The following is a 19,784-nucleotide window of genomic DNA, read 5'->3' on the forward strand; positions in this document are numbered from 1 at the left end:
TCCCTACAGTGTGGAAACAGGCCCTTCAGCCCAACCAGTCCACACCGACTCTCTGAACAGTAACCTACCTAGACCCATTTCCCTCTGACTAATGCACCTAACACTAGCATGGCCAGTTTACCTGACCTGCACATCTTTGGATTGTGGGAGGAAACCAGAGTACCCAGAGGAAACCGACACAGACACTGGGAGAATGTGCAAACTCCATACAGACAGTCGACTAAGGCTGGAATCGAACCTGGGACCCTGGTTCTGTGAGGCAGCAGTGCTAACCACTGAGCACCCATGCCACCTTCAAGAAAGCTGTTGGAGTGAGAACAGAGATCACTCCATCCCTAGGTGGCCACGAACCACCAACCTTTCGCTGACCAATTGGAATACTGTACATGCGTTATTCGAACATTTTTCTGGCATAAAATTCACTAAAGAGGAGGAAAACAACAACAAACTGCCATTCCTAGATGTCACAGTAGAGCGAACAGCAATGGGGAACTTCAAACCAGTCTCTACAAGAAAACAGCACATACGGACCAAATATTGAACTACAGAAGCAATCATCCCAACACCCACAAACGAAGCTGCATCAGAACATTAGTTTAATGAGCCAACACACACTGCAGCACAGAGGAACTATGCAGAGCAGAGAAAAATCACCTATATCATGTATTCAAAAAGAATGGGTACTCAATGAACATAGTCCGTCGATTTCTCAGCAACAAACCCAAATAAGCAGCCAAAACACATCCAGAAACCCTAGCCACTCTCCCCTACATCAAAGACATCTCAGAAATGACTGCCAGACTACTCAGACCCCTTGGCATCATGGTAGCCCACAAACCCGCCAACACACTAAAACAGCAGCTAATGAACTTGAAAGACCCTATACAGACAACGAGCAAAACTAATGTCATTTACAAAATGCTGTGCAAGGACTGTAACAAATACCACATTGGACAAACAGGCAGAAAACTAGCCACCAGGATACATGAACACCAACTAGCCACAAAAGGACATGACCCTCTCTCACTAGTATTCTTACATACAGATAAGGAAGGACATCACTTTGACTGGGACAACACATCCATCCTAGGGCAAGCCAAACAAAGACACACACGAGAATTCCTAGAAGCATGCCATTCCAACCGGAACTCTATCAACAAACACATTGAGTTAGACCCCATCTACCACCCCCTGAGAAAAGGACTTCACCATAAGAAATAACATCACCACAGGAAATGACATCACCAACCCAAAGAAACCCAAACATATAAATGGAAAGCAGGAATTCTCAGCATTGCACCCCTGAGGCCCACTGAAGATGTTACTTAGTAGGGTAACAAAACATCTGGAAATGAACCTTGCAGCTCAGTGAGCAAACCTAGATCAAAATCCTCAACCTGAGCTACAAACCTTCTCAAAACCCGATAGACAGAAACTATATCTGATAGTAGTTCAGTCTAGAACTAGGGGGATAGCCAAAAATTAAGCCTGCCTTTGATAAGAATGAAATCAAGAAATATGCAAATACCATATAAGTTTGGAATTCCCTTAAACAGAGAACAATTGATGCTTGATTGAAAATAAATTTTAAATATGAAATGCATTTTTTTGCCAAAAGTTTAGTTCAGAAATGTGGGACAAAGGCACACATATGAAGTTAGTTCACAGCCCAGTCATAAGCTCATTGAATAGCAAATGGTCTTGAAATGGTAGTTGGCAATTCATGTTCCTGTATTCCCATGTTTCTACTCTCCATATTTTTAGGATTTAATGGTCACTTTGCAGTAATTGCACTGGATTACACATCTGTGTGTATCTCTCTTTTTTATCTCTCAAAGCAGTGTGCTATTTTCTTCAATTAAATTTGTTTATCTTTTTGCACCTTTCTCTCTCACCTTCGTTTCTTCAAGTTACGAAGTTTGGGATCAAGTATTTTTCCACTTCTCCATTTTCTCTCATTTGTTCATGTGATTCAGGGTGCTACTGGCTCGGCAAGCATTTATAGCCAATCTTTAATTGTTCTGGAAAAGACAGTCATGTAGTTTTGAATCATTACTGTCCTTGGGATGTAGGTATCCCATAATGTTATTAGGAATTGTATTTTTAAATTATACTAGTTCATTGATAAAAGTCTGTACTGTCTTGTATGTATTAAATCAAGAGATGATTCTGTTGACTAGAATACCACGGTGAACAGCAACACTGGTGTGAAATTTCAATCATTCATTTCTATCCATTTAAATGAGGCTGATTAATTTTCATCCAACTGCCTTGATGGACAATTCACTGGATCATACTGGATTAGTGGTGCTGGAAGAGCACAGCAGTTCAGGCAGCATCCAACGAGCAGCGAAATTGACGTTTCGGGTAAAAGCCCTTCTTGATGAAGGGCTTTTGCCGAAACATCGATTACGCTGCTCGTTGGATGCTACCTGAACTGCTGTGCTCTTCCAGCACCACTAATCCAGTATTTGCTTTCCAGCATCTGCAGTCATTGTTTTTACCTAATTCACTGGATCAGGCAGAAGCCCAGTTTGATGCCCCACCCATTACCTTCAAGGAAGAGTAAAGTTGGTGGCATGAAACCAACACAGTACTTACTCCCATGAAGTATGTGGACACTGGGTTAGGATAAAATTGACTCCTCTTGTTCAGAAGGCCCACAGTTTTGTGATAGAGCTTCCTGAGGGAATTTGTTTGCTGCCATGACACCCAAGTGGTGAGTGGAGTCAGCCCACAGAAAGAAATAAAATTATTTACTTCAACAACCTGGTCGTATTTATTTGTGGGATTTTGACATCGCTGGCGAGATTAGCATTTACTTCCTATCCCTAAGTAATCTTGAAAAGCTGGTAGTGAACCATCTTGAGCTACTGCATCCTGTGTGGTCTAAATGCAAGCACAGTACTATTCAGGAGGAAGTTCCAGGATATTGACCAACAGCAGTAAAGGAATGATGAAACAGTTTTTACTCAGGGTGGTAAAAGAGTCAGGGTAGTGGCATTATCTGCTCTCTTTGTTCCTCCAGGTTGTAGAGGTTACAGGCTTTTGTAGATATTTTTGGAGTTGCTGCAGAGCATCTACATGGTACATATTGTTGCCATTTTGCATTATTGTTTGAAGGAATAAATTATTAACATAATAGATGAGGTGCCTCATAAGACTACTGTTTTACTGGATAAAGTCAACTTCTTGGCTATTCTAGGAACTTCACTGATCAAGGCCATTGGTGGATATTCCATCAAATCCATGGTTCTTTGTCGATGATAGGCAGGCTTTGCTGAATTAGCATTTGAGTAACCTTACTGCTGCTCTTGTAGCCATAGTATTTTCGTGGCTAGGAGAAAGTGATACTGCAGATGCTGAAGATCAGAGTTGAGCGTGTGGTGCTGGAAAAACACAGCAGGTCAGGCAGCATTTCCCTTCATCAGGAATGCCCAAAACGTCAATTCTCCTGCTCATCGGATGCTGCCTGACCTGTTGTGCTTTTCCATAACCACAATCTCGCCTATTTTAATGGCTAGTCTAGTTCAGTTTCTGCTCAATAGCAACTCCCAAAATGGGAGTTGTTGATGTTGGGGGAAAATTGGAGATGATAATGTCATTAAACATCAAATGATGATGGTTAGTTTCTCTATTGCTGGAGATAGATATTGCCTGAGATTTGTGTAGCACAAACGTTGTTTGCCAGTTGTCAGCCCAAACTTAGATATTGTCCAAGTCTTGCTGCATTTGAACATGCACTGCTTCAGTGTCTCAGGAGTTGCGAATGGTGCTGAACATTTTGCAATCATCAACTAACATCTCCACTTCTGACCTTATGGTGGAGAAAAGTTCATTTTGAAGTAGCTAAAAAGCGTTGGGCCTACAACATGACCCTGAGAAACTCCTGCAGAGATGTCCTAGACCTGAGGTGATTGATATTCACAACCATCTTCCTATGGGCCAGGTATTACTCCAACTGATTCCCATGGACATCACTTTTACAGGAGTTTTCTTCTCATTAACCCTAGAGAGTCTAATTTTATAATACTCTTCTAATTCTTCCTTACTCAGGGGACATTTACTTTTCGATGGAGCCCCCATTAGGGTTCTTGCCAAAAACTGTCTATTCCTTTTATATAGGATTTGCATTTCCTTTTAATTAAACTAGACCCCTGTTCTAATTGACTGGAGGCAATGCATAAGGTTAAAGTCACAACAGAGAGATGAAATATGTGGAGAATAATCATTTTATGTTTGAATGGCTTTCTAGGTGGATTTCTGGAGCTGCAGTAGTAAATGCCTTCTATTCATCCAGCAGAAACCAAATAGGTAACAACTCTTCATTAAAAATCTAATAATTCCTTACTTGCATGATTAAAATGAAATGTTTTGCATGTTACTTGTGTTATCCAATCTGCTGACTCTTTTTTTTACCAATACAGTTTAAACTTAAACTAATGTCAGCCGTTGATTATAATAATGCTTGTTGAAAAAGATGGTTTATTGTGTTTTTATTTATTAGATACTATAGCCCTTGCTGCTACCCTTGAAGAAATGGGTTATCTGCATTTTGCAAACAGTTAATAAACTCTCTGTAATTCAGGCCATTTCACCCTACTGTTCCGTGCTGGTATTTAGGTTTCACATGCGCCACTTCTCAAACCTCTTCATCTAAACTCATTGGGTGTATTCTTCTGTTCCTTTCCCACTTAAAGCTCCTTCTTCTTTGCATCTTTATTATTTGCTTCAACTACTCCCTGTGGATGTGAGTCCCACAATCTCACCAGTTTTTGAGTAAAGACATTTCTCTCTTGAATTCTATTTTGGACTTACTAATAGTTGTCTTGTATTTATAGCCCCTAGGTCTGCACTCAATCACAAATATCTACTATGCGTTTGCCCTATTAAATTCTTTCATGATCTTAGGGGCTGGTATTGGTCATATTTCAGCTCACCCTTTCCTGAAGTAAAGGGACTAAGCTTTTGTGTTCCAAGGGTTTTATTCCCATTGTTTCAATTCCTGTAGAGAGCCATAACTTTGAAAAAGTAAAATGAATTCTCCATGACCAGCTGTAAGACTTCCACAAAAATTATGTATTAACATTTTTGCCAGCATGAAAAAATGATGATGGTGGTATTACAGTGACAGTGACACTAAGGTAGTAACCCAGAGGGAGAGTTTGGGGATATGGGCTTAAGTCCTACCATGCAGATATTCAAATGCAAATTCAATAAGATTCTGGAATTTGAAATCAATATAATAACAACCATGTAACCATTGTCAATGTCCTTTATAGCAGAAATCTGCTGGCCTGCTTATGTGGTTGACTGTTAACTACCTTTTCAAATGGCCTTAGCAAGCCACTCAGTTGAAGGATAAATAGGGGTGGGCAATAAATGCAGGCCCAGCCAATGAAGCAAGTGACATCTTAGTCCATTATCCTTACAAGTACATTTTATCAATCAGAAAGTCAGCGCTCCTTGACATCCTATTTACACAAAGTAGTCTGTTTCTCTGCCTGGCACAGGCTCCCTCTCTAAGTCCCTGACACAGAGACTCCACGTCTAGAAAGACTAACTGCACTTGTTTTCGGGCCAGTGTATGAAAACTGCACTTGATTCTTCATAGATTTCAGCTGACCCTCTTGCCACTCAGTAATCATAAGATTTCCAACTTTTATTTTCACAGGTACAATTTGAAGTTAAACTGTTGCCGGATATTGATTATAACAGTGCTTGTTGGAAATTTTGATTCATTGTGTCTTTATTTGTTAGAACATATGGGCCTGGCTGCTACCTTTGAATAGTCAAACCAATTGGGTATCTGCATTTTGTAAACAGTTAATACAGTATCTACAATGCAGGCCATTTGGCCCAACTGTTCCATGCCGATGTTTAAGTTTCATAGGCGAGGAAATCTCATGGGCCAGTCTCCAGGCAAAGTTTTTTCTTTTCCAACCATCCTCCATTGCAGGCCATTCTGTTTTACCTTAAGTTAAAGGAGATAGTTTAAAGCATAGCCACATTTTAAAATCTCACATTCATCAAAAAAATTAAAAAGTTAAAAGTATGCATTGTTGTAGGGCAACCAAGGCCTTTCATCAACACACAATCATTCATGTATCAAATTTCACATTTTCACAATATTGAAGATGTTCCCAATCTACAAACAAAAATATTTAAGCAGATAATCTGATGCTGGTCGAGCACTAAATATTATCCATGGAAGAATTGATCTGCTCTTCTTTAAATCATTCTGTGGGATCTGTTATTGACAGGGCAGATATTTGATCAGCTCTTCTATTCCTGTCTACTTCATTTTGCCTTTATCTAGCTTCCACTTAGAGGGATTATTCACTACAAATACTCCTTCAGCAAATTTCTGTTATAGAGTCATACAGCATGAAAGTAGACCCTTCGGTCCATGCTGACCAGAATCCCAAACTAAACTAGTACCACTTGCCTGCTCTTGGCCCATCTCCTTCTAAACATTTCTTTCTCATGTACTTAACCAAATGTCTTTTAAATATTGTAACTGTACCCCCATCCCTCATGTCTTCTGGAAGTGCATTCCATGCACATATGACTCTGTGTTAAAAAAAAAACTGCTCATGTCTTTTTTAAAAATCTTTCTCCACTCACCTTAAAAAATGCCCCCAGTCCTGAAATCCTCAACCCGAGGGAAAAGAGACCTGCTGTTCACCTTAGCTATACCCCTCATTATTTTTAAACCTCTATAATGTCACCTCTCAATCGCCTATGTTCCAGTGAAAAATGTCTCAGCCTATCCAGCCTCTCCTTATAACTCAAACCTTCTATTCTGGGCAACATCCTGGTAAATCTGTTCTGAAGCCTTTCTTGCTTAATAATATCCTTCAAACAATAGGATGACCAGAACTACATACAGTACTCTAGAAGAGTATCACCAATGAGATCTCTTCTAGAATCTCAACAACACATCCTAACTCCTATACTCAAATGAGCAATGAAGGTAAGCGTGCTAACTGCCTTCTTAGCCACCTGTCTACATGTCATGTAAACCTAACCACCCTCGAGGGTAAGAAGATTTTTCCAAATCTCTCTTTGGATTTAATTATATTCTTTGTACTGGACTGCACCACAAGTGGAAACAGCTTCTCTATGTCTATAGTATCAAAACAGTTTCATAATCTTAGCAACTTTTCTCAGGTCATCCTCGATCGTTTTCATTGAAGGGTAAGAATTCAGCTTCAGCCTCTTCTCAGTTTTTCAGTCTCAGTGTCAAGACCTGTCCAGCTGGCATTAGCTCATTAAGCTCAGACCAAACATAAAACCTTTTTAATGTGCCTGGCCCAGTGTCAGATGGGACTAATTAAACAATGAAAGAATGCAGTTAGTATATTTGACATGACAGCATGCAGAGTTCCATGGAAGGAAAAGGGGTCAGCTTGATGTAAATGTTTTGTGAAAGGCTCTTTTGAAGTATCTAATGAAGTAGATATTTCAATATACCCAATATAAATTGATTTTAGTATCATGGAGTTTCGCTGTAACAACCATGTTATTCCAAGCTGAAATAGCGCAAACCAAAATTGCCCCAATGACAAATAAATGGCTATTATTGACACTTTTAAACTCTTAAATAATTTCTTTATCATGCTGAGGAGTTGGAAAGAAAGCTACATCGCACCTAAATCCAATTAAACTTAACTAACTTTAATTCCTGTGTACGACCACCGTTATATTGTCTCAGCTATATTACCTCCCAGTCCACCGAAGACTCTGATTTAAAATCCCTATTCACATGTTCACTCTCTCCACATCCTCACTATTTCTGTATTGTCCTCCAGTTCTTCAAACTTCCAACATTGCTGTTCCCTCACAACACTGGTCTCTTGCACATCCCTAATTTTCACCACTACCATTGACTGCCTAGCCTTCAGCCAACAAGTCCCTAAAATCCTGGAATTCGATCCCACATCCTCTTCAGCTCTCTCTTTCTCCTCTTTAAAGCCTCTCTTAAATTTACTACTTATGACTTTTTAGGACATTATACTTGTTGTGAAATATTCTTCTTTGTTTTGGTGACAGCTCCAGTGACTTTCAAAGGGTGCCATCAATTCACAAAAGGGTGAAAATCTCGTCCTGAGCCAAGTAACAGTCCAGTATCTGTTCAAGCTTCCAGACAGGCCTTGATCCAGAGCAGTTACCTCTGCCCTAATTTCTGATTTTGCTCAATGGTTAACACTCTTCGGTTCAGAAACTCCTTCATTGGATTTATTAATGATGATCTTTGCATTTGTGACACCTAGTTTTGGACTTGCCACGTGTTTTGACATTTTCTTATGTTTACCTGAATTTAACCCTTTAATAGACATGAACTTTTCTATCGAATCAGCCCTCGACATTTCGCTGTAATATTCACGGCTAAATAGAGTGCATAAGGTTTGCATAAAGATTTGTAGCTTGAGTGCTGGTTGCCGTAATTGTGAGCTTATTCACCGAGGTGGGAGGTCAATTTGCAGACGTTTTGTCCCCTGTCGAGGTGACATCTTCAGTGCTTTGGAGACTCCTGTGAAGTGCTGCTGTACTGTATCTTCTGGATTTTATTTGGTTTCTGTTGCTTCCAGTTGCCAGTTCCAGTTGTTCATTGTAGTGGCCATATATTGGGTCCAAAACTATTAGCCATATGCACAGATGACAAGGACGACATACTCAACTTGGACAACACAACAATCATAGGACAAGCCAAACAGAGGACAGCCAAAGAATTTCTAGAAGCATGGCATTCATCCACAGACTCCATCAACAAACACACAGACTTAGACCCAATATACTGGCCACTACAATGAATAACCAAAAGTGGCAACAGGAAATAGCAGGAAGGGAACCAAATAAATTCCAGAAGATGCAGTGCAGCAGCGCTTTACAGGAGGCTTCAAAGCACTGAAGATGTCACCTGGACAGGGGACGAAATGTCTGCAAACAACTTTCCAGAACTATGGCAGATTTGCACAAATTAACAAGTGGTTATTAGTGGTGGTGTTAACTCAGTGGATAGCACTGTCACCTTGGATTTGAAAGATTTTGGGAAGCCAAACACTGCAGACTCAAGCACATGGATTGCCATTTCAGTGCAGTGCTGAGGGGGTGCAGTACTTTTTGGAGGTGCCACTGTTTGAATGAGATGTTGCACCAAGGTCCCAACCTCCTCTTCAAGTGGATGACAAATCCCCTAAGTACAGGAACTGTTGGCAAGGGGAGGGTGAGGGGTAACTTGTGAAGGTCCTGGTCCAGGACAGCAGATAGTATAAGCTGGCATTTTAAAGATTACAAAGAAACAAGGAAAGGACAAGTACATTACAATGATCATTTCTCTTTCCGGTTATTAACTCTAGTTTATTTTATGACAGTTTTCCCAGCTGGTATTCTTCAACCACCTTTCTTTGAAAAAGGACAGCCGAGTGCATTGAACTTTGGTGCTATTGGCATGGTCATCGGCCATGAAATCACTCACGGATTCGATGACAATGGTAAGACTAACCAGTTAGTTCTAAACTTCAGAGATTGTGAGTTTTAGCACTGAGCTGGAATCCTAACAAACCAATTTGTATACCTGATGCAGGTCGTAACTTTGACAAAGAAGGAAACCTCATGGACTGGTGGACTAAACAATCAGCCAAGAATTTCAAAGCCCTCTCACAATGCATGATTTACGAATATGGGAACTTTTCATGGGATCTGGCAGGTGGACAACACGTATGTCAACAAATTAGAAACCAAATTCTTGTTTACATAGATTTAAACTGTATTTTAAAAAAACTTTAGACTCAACCAGGCCTTACCAGCATTTATTCTCCACTTGAAGCTTCTCCCATCTTTCACCATTTAACTCTGTCAATATATTATTCCACTCTGTTCTGATTTGTATGACACTATGTTATAATCCAACAGGTTTATTTGGAAGCACTAGCTTTCAGAGCGCTGCTCCTTCATCACCTGATGAAGAAGCAGCGCTCCGAAAGCTAGTGCTTCCAAATAAACCAGTTGGACTATAAACTGGTGTTGTGTGATTTTTGACTTTGTACACCACAGTCCAACACCGGCACCTCCAAATCGTGATTTGTATGCTTTTGCTTAAATGCAATGAAACCTAAAATTAATTTGCTCTGTTGTCTTCTTCTCCTTTAATAGCAAGATCCATTTTCTCAGCACTCTCTTTTAATGTGGATTCTTCTGACTTTTTTTGGCTATCTTATTTTGATAGGCTCGAGCTGTTCTCTTCCCACAAGTTAAAAACTTCTCTGTGTGTTGACTCTTATCAGAAGTTCCAAAATTAGGAAAACCATACTCCTGTAAACCAGTGTTAGTGATCCCCCCAGAGTCTCTGTGATGAACTATACATTGCGCTGGAACAGGATGTCAATGGTACTATGCCTCCAGTTAATGCTCATCATCCATTTTCTCATCCTGCTCTCCATTTCGCTCACCATCCCACTCAGTTGGCGCCATGACCATCTCATTCTAGGCCCGTCATTAGCTCCCTCTCATGTGTGGCTCTGCCCTCTTGATCATGGGGAGCAATAAACAGCGTGAGAGAGCAGAGCAGTGAGCAGGAGGTGAGTTATGAAGACAAGGTCCAAAGTAAGATGGCCAAGGAGACAGCAAGTGGGTGAAGAGCTAAATGTGAATGACACAGCCAGTTATTGGCTGTGATGTGGTAAGCAAATCTGGTATTCTGGCAATCAATCTTCTCTACAAAAAAAACTGTTAGACTAGCAGAGTGAGATCACACAGCTTTTAAAACTCTGCACATCAAAGAAACAGTAGAAAAAGACATTTTATTGGTGCCACTCGTTAAAATATCTTAATGTTGCTTAATATTTATTGATCATATTCTTTGATGCAGGCAGCTCTTGCAGCATCTGCAGTGGTAGCTTCTTATGCATCGTGACTTCAATTGTGGTAAGGGCAGTCATCATAGCAAAAAACTTAGCCTTTCTATAGTATAATAAGCAGAAATTTACTCAGTCGATCAAGTCTAGATTGACCAAGGTCAATAGAAATTCAGGAATTGCTGGATAAACGCAACAGTCTGGCACCAGCTGTGAAGTGAAAACTCCTGAAGAGTTTTTTTTTTAAATGTGTTTCAGATCTCCTACATCCACAAGTCTTTGCTTTATTTTAAGGTTCAATACAAATTTTGTAGTTCTCAATTCATTTGGATTAATAACTGACAATTCTGACCAACAAAGAAGGTTGAATGATGCAAGTGAATACTGATAGCAGAGACTCCTAAGGAACAGCTCATTCCAAATAAAGGTGTCAGCAAAATGATTGGTCAGGTGCTTACAGTAATAAAACAGGTTTTATTCCTTTGCTGAGTTGGGCTAAGCTGTAGGCTGTTGGAAAACAAACATGGTACCACTTGCTGAACTCTATGCAATCACTTTTTCCTGAAAACTAGATATTTGTGCACATTGGCTAAGAGACCAGATTGCTCCTTCTCATTCCCCCCAACAAACCTCCAGTTCATCTCCTGTCACTCATTGTCTAACACTCACATATATGGTATCTTTAATTAGGTTCTACAGGGCAGTTAGCTACATTATGTATTTTACCAAAAAGTGTAAACATCAAAGAGATGGAAATGGTGAATAAGATACATAGAAATTGCAAATGCAAACAGGCCATTCAGTGCAACTATCTTCCATGAACAAATATTCCAATCACACTTACCCATCTCCTTCTTAACCGTAACCCTTGCCTTTTATTCACCTCTCCAGCTTAATCCCAAATGTTAACATAAAACAAGAACTTCCTTCAGACCTCTGACTTCATCAAATATATAGTTGAATAGGGGAAGCTGTGTGCAAATTCCTGGCCGACATTTTCTGCCTGGACTACAAATCCAGGAAATAGCATCATAATGGGCGAATTCCACCTCCCTAACAAGCATTATTTGGTGTGATATCTGTAGTGGGATCAAAATCACAAAAACCAAAGTGAACAGTCTTGGAAGACACTACATTTGCTCATTTAATGCTTGTTATGTTTTTGTTTTTCAAATCGCAGCTCAGTGGCATTAATACACTAGGAGAGAACATTGCAGATAATGGAGGCATCAGACAAGCCTACAAGGTGAGTCAACTTATTACCCATGGGTAATAGCAAAAGCTTACATTTACAGTGTGTCACTGAAAAAAACCCTGTGTAATCAAAGCTTTCCATCATACCCTCCTCAGGACAATTCACAAGAATATCAACCCAAGGGGAAGATCAACACATATGGCAGCATGGTGGCTCAGTGGTTAGCACTGCTGCCTCACAGTGCCAGGGACCTGGGTTCAATTCCAGCCTCAGGTGACTGTCTGTATGGAGTTTGCACATTCTTCCCGTGGCAGCATGGGTTTCCTCCGGGTGCTCCAGTTTCCTCCCACTGTCCAAAGATGTGCAGATTAGGTGACTTGGCAACACTAAATTGCCCATAGTGTTCAGAGATGTGTTAGTTATAAGTTAATGTAGGGTAGGGGAATGGGTTTGGATCAGATACTCTTCGGAGGGGCGGTGTGCACTTGTCGGGCCGAAGGGCCTGTTTCCACATTGTAGGGATTCTATGGATATACTGAATGAGAGGAGAATGCTAATTGGTTGGCAGGGGGTCTCTGATTGCACGGAGAATAAACTAATTAAAGATGATCAAGCAGTAATAGCTAGGCCTTGCTTAAGTTTTAAATAAGCCATTAACTGTTAAGGACGTTGCCCTGAGAAATTAAAAAAACACTCTCTATGGCAATGTCTCTACTTATCAGAGTCCACGTGACAACCAATCAGCACTGTTCTCTCATACAGTATATATATATTTGTTATTCCCCTAGAAATAGTATTCTTGCAAATTGTCCTGATGCATACAGGATGAAAAGCTTCAAAAAATATGTCTTTTTCAACAAAATTCAGGTTCAAGACTAACAGGCAGTGTTCTTAACATAATAAAACCTCCTGTGGTACTTCATAATTGATTCCAAGCCGTATAAGGAGAGTCCAGGAAATGTGATTGATAGCGATGTCAAAGGTAGATTTTAAAGAATGTATCTAAAGGCGACAAGATAGGTGAGGATATTTCATATTGAATATGAAACTTTGGGTTGTAAATATATTTCCCTTCAACTGATTCTCTTCAGTGTTAACATTGTTAAACATGTAATATACTTCACATAATGTGGAAACTGGAACAATTGTCAAGTTTGTGCATTAGTGTTACTTTGCAGTCACATGACTGGTTGTAACAGTGCCAGGTACTGTCCAGTGTTGCAGTCAGCTGGTGAAAGTGCTATTCAGTTTGGCTATTTGTGATATGATAGAGACTGAGCAGCACTACTCTGGAGAAGAAATGTGGATCCATTTGTCTCATGAGGCTCCAGAGAGGTATTGGGTGGCCCACATACTTTTGGGTTTGTTTAGGCTTCTAAGGCCAATTAATGGTTTCGTCAGGGCCTTAACCAGCCCCTGCTGGATTTTTTACCCAAGCCTGGACAAAGCCCACATCTTTCCACTTCCTTATCAGAAGTCCAGCAGCTACTGTTGACAAGCAAGTGTTGGGCAGGTACACCTACTTTGCGGGTGCCTTCTCTCCTGCATCCAACAAAGATATTCCCCATTCACCCACCACAACCATCATTCCCCAAAATCATTATCTAACATACCCCTCCCTTAATGAAATCGTGGCCTCTTGAACCTGTCCTCAACCTAATTGCTCCACTTGTTGAGACCCTTGGTGAGCATGCCTGTAATCCTTGCTATGACCACTGCTTCTGGCTGGTGCTGCAGAGTCAATGAAGGTGCTGGTCATCTGGTTTGAGGGAGATTTCACAGAATCATAGAATCCCTACAGTGTGGAAGCAGGCCATTTGGCCTATCAAGTGCATATCAGCCCATCAAAGAGCATTCCACCCAGACCTCACCCCCCCCCCCCAAACCATGGCAGTAACCTTGCATTTCCCATGGCTAATCCACTGGCCTACAACCTCTGGACATTATGGATAATTTAGCAGGGCCAATCCACCTAAGCTGTGTATCTTTGGACAGCGGGAGGAAACCGGAGCACCTGGAGAAAACCCATGAAGATACAGGGAGAATGTGCAAACTCTACACAGTCACCTGAGGCTGGAAGCAAACCCAGGTTTCTGGTGCTATGAGGTAGCAACGTTAATAACCATGCTGTCCTCGGGAGAAAGGTTGGAAACCTCACCATTGAAGCTGTTCCAACTTCAATTTTCTGCAAGATTATGAGAGCAGCGGGGGTCAATCATTTTGCTGGGGGGGAAAAGACAAGGGATTATGATATTGTGTAAAATATAACCCTCTGCTTGAGACAATGAAATAGTAATTTAACTTGTGTTCTTCATAAAGCATTTACTGGACTAAATATTACTGGATAATAATAAGATGTTAATGACGCAAGCTGTTATTAGTGTATGAATCAGCCAACAAGTGATATGGTGTGTACTGCAAAACTCTGCAATTTGCTGATTGGTGTGTACTGCAAAACTCTGCAATTTGCTGATTGGTGTGTACTGCAAAACTCTGCAATTTGCTGATTGGTGTGTACTGCAAAACTCTGCAATTTGCTGATTGATGCTGCTGCACTTTTTGCTTTGCACCAATGACCTCCTGAACCTTGCCCCTCTGGTATCTTCAAGAATTGGTTAGATTAGAACTTTAATTGCCCATTGAACTCTTTGCAGAAATGTAAAACTTACCAGTAATCATGTAAGTAACATTGTGGAAACGTGATTATTGTTAATGATTGTGAAAGTTGACAGAGCCTCTGCTGATCACTGGCCTTGTCGGTTTCTTGACCCACGATTGTCCCACTGCCATCATGTCAGCTTCCTTTCCTGTAAGTATCGAAGCATGTAACTTGGCAGGAAGTTCACTTCAGGAAGTTGTAGGCACACAGCTCCTCACCTTTCTCCCATTAAACTGAATGAATAACAATTTGAATCAGCTTAATATTACCTCAGAATGGTGAAAGAGTTTCCATTGCATGGTAAACAAGAGGAAGTGTTGGTAACAGCTGAAAGAGAAGAAGATAAGTTAATGTTCTCAGTGCTTTATCAGAGGGATGTGCCTGAGGCTTTGACTCAGGTGGTAAGAAAGGCGGTAAGGAAAAGCCAGGGAACTGTAGACTGTCCCTCCTCCCTACCTTTTATCTTAGCCTGCTGGAGACACTTTCCTCATTCCTGAAGAAGGGCTCATGCCCGAAACATTGATTCTCCTGCTCCTTGGATGCTGCCTGACCTGCTGTGCTTTTCCAGCAACACATTTTCAGGTCTTAAACACTCAATGGGAAGGTCCCAGGGAGTGTTGCTGAACAAAGAGACCTTGGAGTGTGGGTTCATAATTCCTTGAAAGTAGAGTCACACATAGATAGGATAGTGAAGAAGGAATTTAGTTTGCTTTCCTTTATTGTCAGAGCATTGATATACAAATTGGGAGGTCATGTTGCGGCTGTACAGGACATTGGTTAGGCAATTTTTGGAATATTATGTGCAATTCTGACCTCCCTGCTACCGGAAGGATGCTGTGAAACTTGAAAGGGATCAGAATAAATTTACAAGGATGTTGCCAGGGTTGGAGGATTTGAGCTATAGAGAGAGGCTGAATAGGTTGGGGCTGTTTTCCCTGGAGCGTTGAAGGCTGAGGAGTGACCTTATAGAGGTTTATAAAATCATGAGGGGCATAGATAGGGTAAATAGTCAAAATTTTCCCTGGGATGGGGGAGTCCAAAACTAGAGGGCGAGAGAGTGAGGTTTAGGGTGAGAGGGGAAAAATTTAGAAGGTACCTAAGGGGCAACATTTTCACACAGAGAGCGGTGTGTATAAGAAATGAGCTGCCAGAGGAAGTGGTTGAGTCTGGTAAATAACAATATTTAAAAGACATCTGGATAGGTATATGAATAGGAATGATTTTAGAGGGATATGGGCCAAGTGCTGGCAAATGGGATTTGTTTAATTTAGGATATCTGGTTGGCATGGACAAGTTGGACCGAAGGGTCTGTTTCTGTGCTGTACACCTCTCTGACTCTATGATTTATTAGTGTCATGATCCATCCTGCCTTCTTTTCAAATATATACAGCATTTCTGAGAAATCCAGTCATTTCTAATCTGCAACATTGGTTGTATATTTACAGGCTTACCAATTACATGTGAAGAAAAGTGGGATGGATAGCCTGCTCCCTGGGATCGACCTGAATGACAATCAGCTATTCTTCCTGAACTTCGCACAGGTCAGGCCAGCTACTTTCATGTCAGCTCTGATGAAGAGTCATCTAGACTCAAAATGTTCACTTTCTTGCTCTCCATGGATGCTGCCTGACCCGCTTTGAATCGTCAGATTCTGCAGTAATTTTCTCCTACAGCTATTTTATGCTTTCTTTTGCTTTCAACCTGTCTCAGTAGAATTGAACAGCAATTAGGCCAACTTGCAGTGTTTGTGCCAGGATACCAGTTGATAAGCCATGTTTTTTTTTCCCATTTTATCCATCCGCCCACATTCTCCTGAAGGCTGTTATCAAGCTCCTCGTAGTTCATTCAATTTCCAAATCTCATATTGTTTTCAGACTTTGAAATTATGCTGTTTTACTGAACCCAGTAAAGGGCTTTTGCCCGAAATGTCGATTTTACTGCTCCTCGGATGCTGCCTGAACTGCTGTGCTTTTCCAGCACCACTCTAATCTAGACTCTGAACCCAGTTCAAGACTATTGATGTGTATTGGAGTGAGCAGTGCTCCTCATCTCCACTCTGGGAAACATTATCCCACTCATGTATTCAACCTGAAAAGGAAGGGATCTTACTTGTTGATTTCTACCCCATAGTCAATTTTATGTCCGTGACACTCCCTTTAATTCCATGAGGTCATATTGGACAGTATAAGATGGAGATTGTTATTCTTTCCGGTAAGAACTGGGCTGAGGGAATGGTACCTCTGTGAACTCAGGCAAGCCCTTTTTTATATTAGACTGATGTGTGATAGGAGCTTGACACAGCTCCCCAGGCTCTCCTCCAGTGAAGTGGATGTTGGTTGTTGAATTGGCATGGCATCACCTCTCAGGTTGGACACTGGAATTTAGGCAGGGACTTTATTTTATTGGAGAGTAAATGCCTAAGGAAGTCAATAGTCCACTCCTTTCTCAATTGCCCACAAGAAGGGTTTGCAGTTTACAGAGTAAATGTTTTACATTCTTGGCAACCACAGGAGATCACTGAAGATTGCTAAGTGGATGACTGATAAGTGGTCAAAAAGGGCCCTTTTATCAGTTTCAGCCTCATAATCTACCTAAAAGTGAGGCCCAATTTCCTTTCTCAGACATCAATTGGGATGTATAAAAAATGGACTCCATAATCAAGCACTGGGATCAATGCCTTCATAGCTTGAGTAGAGGCCATCTCATTGCTAACTTGATGTTTTTGACACATGTTTTATGTGCATTTTATGTATTCCAATTTCTTCTCTGAGATTTAATTCCTTTAAACTGCTTTTGGATTTTACTAGTTAAATTAATTTGGCAAGCGAGTAATGAGGGAGTTATGAAGTAGCATGGTGCATGTAGATTAAGTACATTATTCAGGGGTAAATATAGGATAATAGGGTAGGGGAATTAGTCTGGTTGGGTTACTCTTCGGAGGTTCGATGTCAACTTGTTCGGCTGTAGGGCCTGTTGCTACGATATCAAGTATCTCCCTCTGAACATTTTCGGGATTTGTTCTGTCTGGCTAAGCACCTCGCATCACTGATGTGTGGCTGATCTCAACAGGAATAATTAAATTCCATTGTGTGTTGAGGGGGCACCTTTAGAATCAGCTTCAGCTGTGAAGCTCCCACAACCATTTGGTTTTGCACAAGATAACAGAGCAGTAAGATCACAAATGTGGTGGCTGAGAGAATGAAAATAGTTATTCATTTTATTAATTTTGGGGGAAATTAGTTTGTTGTGTAGCATTTTAAACCAAGTCAACAGTCAAAGGTCACACAACCTTTGTTTTATATCAATGAGAAAATAATCTCGACTGGAAAGCCAGTAGACTTCTTCAACAATAGTGTTTTAAGCAGTTTATTTATTATTCTATAATAACAGTGCCATCTGCAACATATTATTTAAAAACAGACTGAAATTTGGAGCTGCACAGGATAGGCACCATTAAGTAATCTAATTAAGGAGGGGAGGAGGTTATTGTCACAAACAAATAACCCCAGACAACAGTCATGTCCCCTATCACAGAAGGAACTGAAATCCTTATGGAATCTTTTATGTGGAAAACAGTGGGAGAAAGTGTGAGGTTTGGCACTTTGATTGGAAGAATAGAGGCATAGGCTTTTTTTTAAATGAGGAAAGACCTCAGAAGTCTGAAGCACAAAGGGACTTAGAAGTCCTAATTCAGGATTCTATTAAGGTTAACATGCAGGCTGTTTTGGCAGTTAAGGAAGGCAAATGCAATGCAATTCAAGAGGCTAGAAAATAACAGCAGGCATTGTTTCTGAGGATATATAAAGCTCTGCTCAGACTGAAATTTGAAATATTGTGAGTAGCTTTGGGCTCCCTATCTAAGGAAGGATGCCTTGGAGCAGATCCAGAGGCGGTATACAGGAATGATCCTGAGAATGAAGAGCTTGTCATGTTGAGGACTCTGGGTCTGTACTCGATGAGATTTAGAAGGATGAGGAGGGATTTCATTGCAACTTATAAAATACTCAAGAGAGCTGGGTTGAGTGGACACAGAGGAGATGTTTCCCCTAGAAAGAGACATTAGGCCCCAATGGTACAACCTCAGTGAAAGGACGAACATTTAGAGCTGAACTGAAAAGGAATTTCTTCAGTAAGTGGGTTATTAATCTGTGGAACTCATTGCTGCAGAGGGCTGTGGAGGCCAAGTCATTGAGAGCATTTAAGACACATATAGATATGTTCTTGATTCGTAAGGGGATCAAAGATTAAAGAGAGAAGGCAGGAGAATGAGTGGATCAAATGGTGGAGCAGACTTGATGGGCTGAATGGCCTAATTCTACTCCTATATATTATAACGATCAGCTTAGAAGCCAGGGATTCCCATGATGTACTAATCTAAGGTATAATTTGTCTGATTAGAATGCAAAACATAACATTGTATCTCAGTATATCTGACAATAATAAATCAAATCAAATCAAATCACTTCGATGAAATGTGTTATCTGTAATTGTAGAAATAATGTCCTCACTGAATTTCTGTTTAGAACAGAATTGCAGGATCAAGATGGGTTCTAAGGAATAATAATCCAGCTGGCTTTCCTTCAGAGATGTGTTTTTGATAATGTTTACTGGAACCAGCCATATGCCTCCCAAATCTGTATAGAGGTTGATGCCTTTTTTGCACTTTGTAGTGTTAGCATCCAAGAATGATTTTTCCATTATTGCTGTCCAGCTCAAAAGCCCCAGTTTAAGTGTCAATGATATTCCCAAAAATTATCGCCCATTCCCAATTTCTCCAAAAAGTCGAAGGGTAGGCTTTCTTGCTTCACAGTAGTGAAGGTACTGTTACATAGGGAGTTACAAACATTTGGCCTGATAACTTTGAAGGGATATGTCCAATATACCCAATTTGTTAAGAAACGATATTCAAAACATGTGTACATACGATTTAAGAATCCATTTTGTAATTAACACAAGCACTGGGAGTGCTAGTCCAGGATTCTCTCAAGGTTAACTTGCAGGTTGATTCTGTGATTAAGAAATCAAATGTAATGTTATCATTTATCTCAAGACGGTTAGAATATAAAAGCAG

General features: G+C 40.6%; 1 protein-coding gene across 4 annotated transcripts in view; it reads left to right on the forward strand.

Moving 5' to 3' along the window:
- LOC140478754 (neprilysin-like) overlaps positions 1-19,784 on the forward strand; it is a 193,849-nt gene that overhangs the window by 159,214 nt on the left and 14,851 nt on the right. For all 4 annotated transcript variants that reach the window (XM_072572090.1, XM_072572091.1, XM_072572093.1 and 1 more), the window contains exons 17-21: positions 4,256-4,314; positions 9,378-9,497; positions 9,590-9,723; positions 12,040-12,105; positions 16,159-16,254. In XM_072572090.1, coding sequence (XP_072428191.1) covers positions 4,256-4,314; positions 9,378-9,497; positions 9,590-9,723; positions 12,040-12,105; positions 16,159-16,254 — 475 coding nt within the window. The remainder of the gene's footprint in view (positions 1-4,255; positions 4,315-9,377; positions 9,498-9,589; positions 9,724-12,039; positions 12,106-16,158; positions 16,255-19,784) is intronic.

This window comes from Chiloscyllium punctatum, chromosome 6, assembly GCF_047496795.1.
Source record: "Chiloscyllium punctatum isolate Juve2018m chromosome 6, sChiPun1.3, whole genome shotgun sequence".
Classification (NCBI taxonomy): domain Eukaryota; kingdom Metazoa; phylum Chordata; class Chondrichthyes; order Orectolobiformes; family Hemiscylliidae; genus Chiloscyllium; species Chiloscyllium punctatum.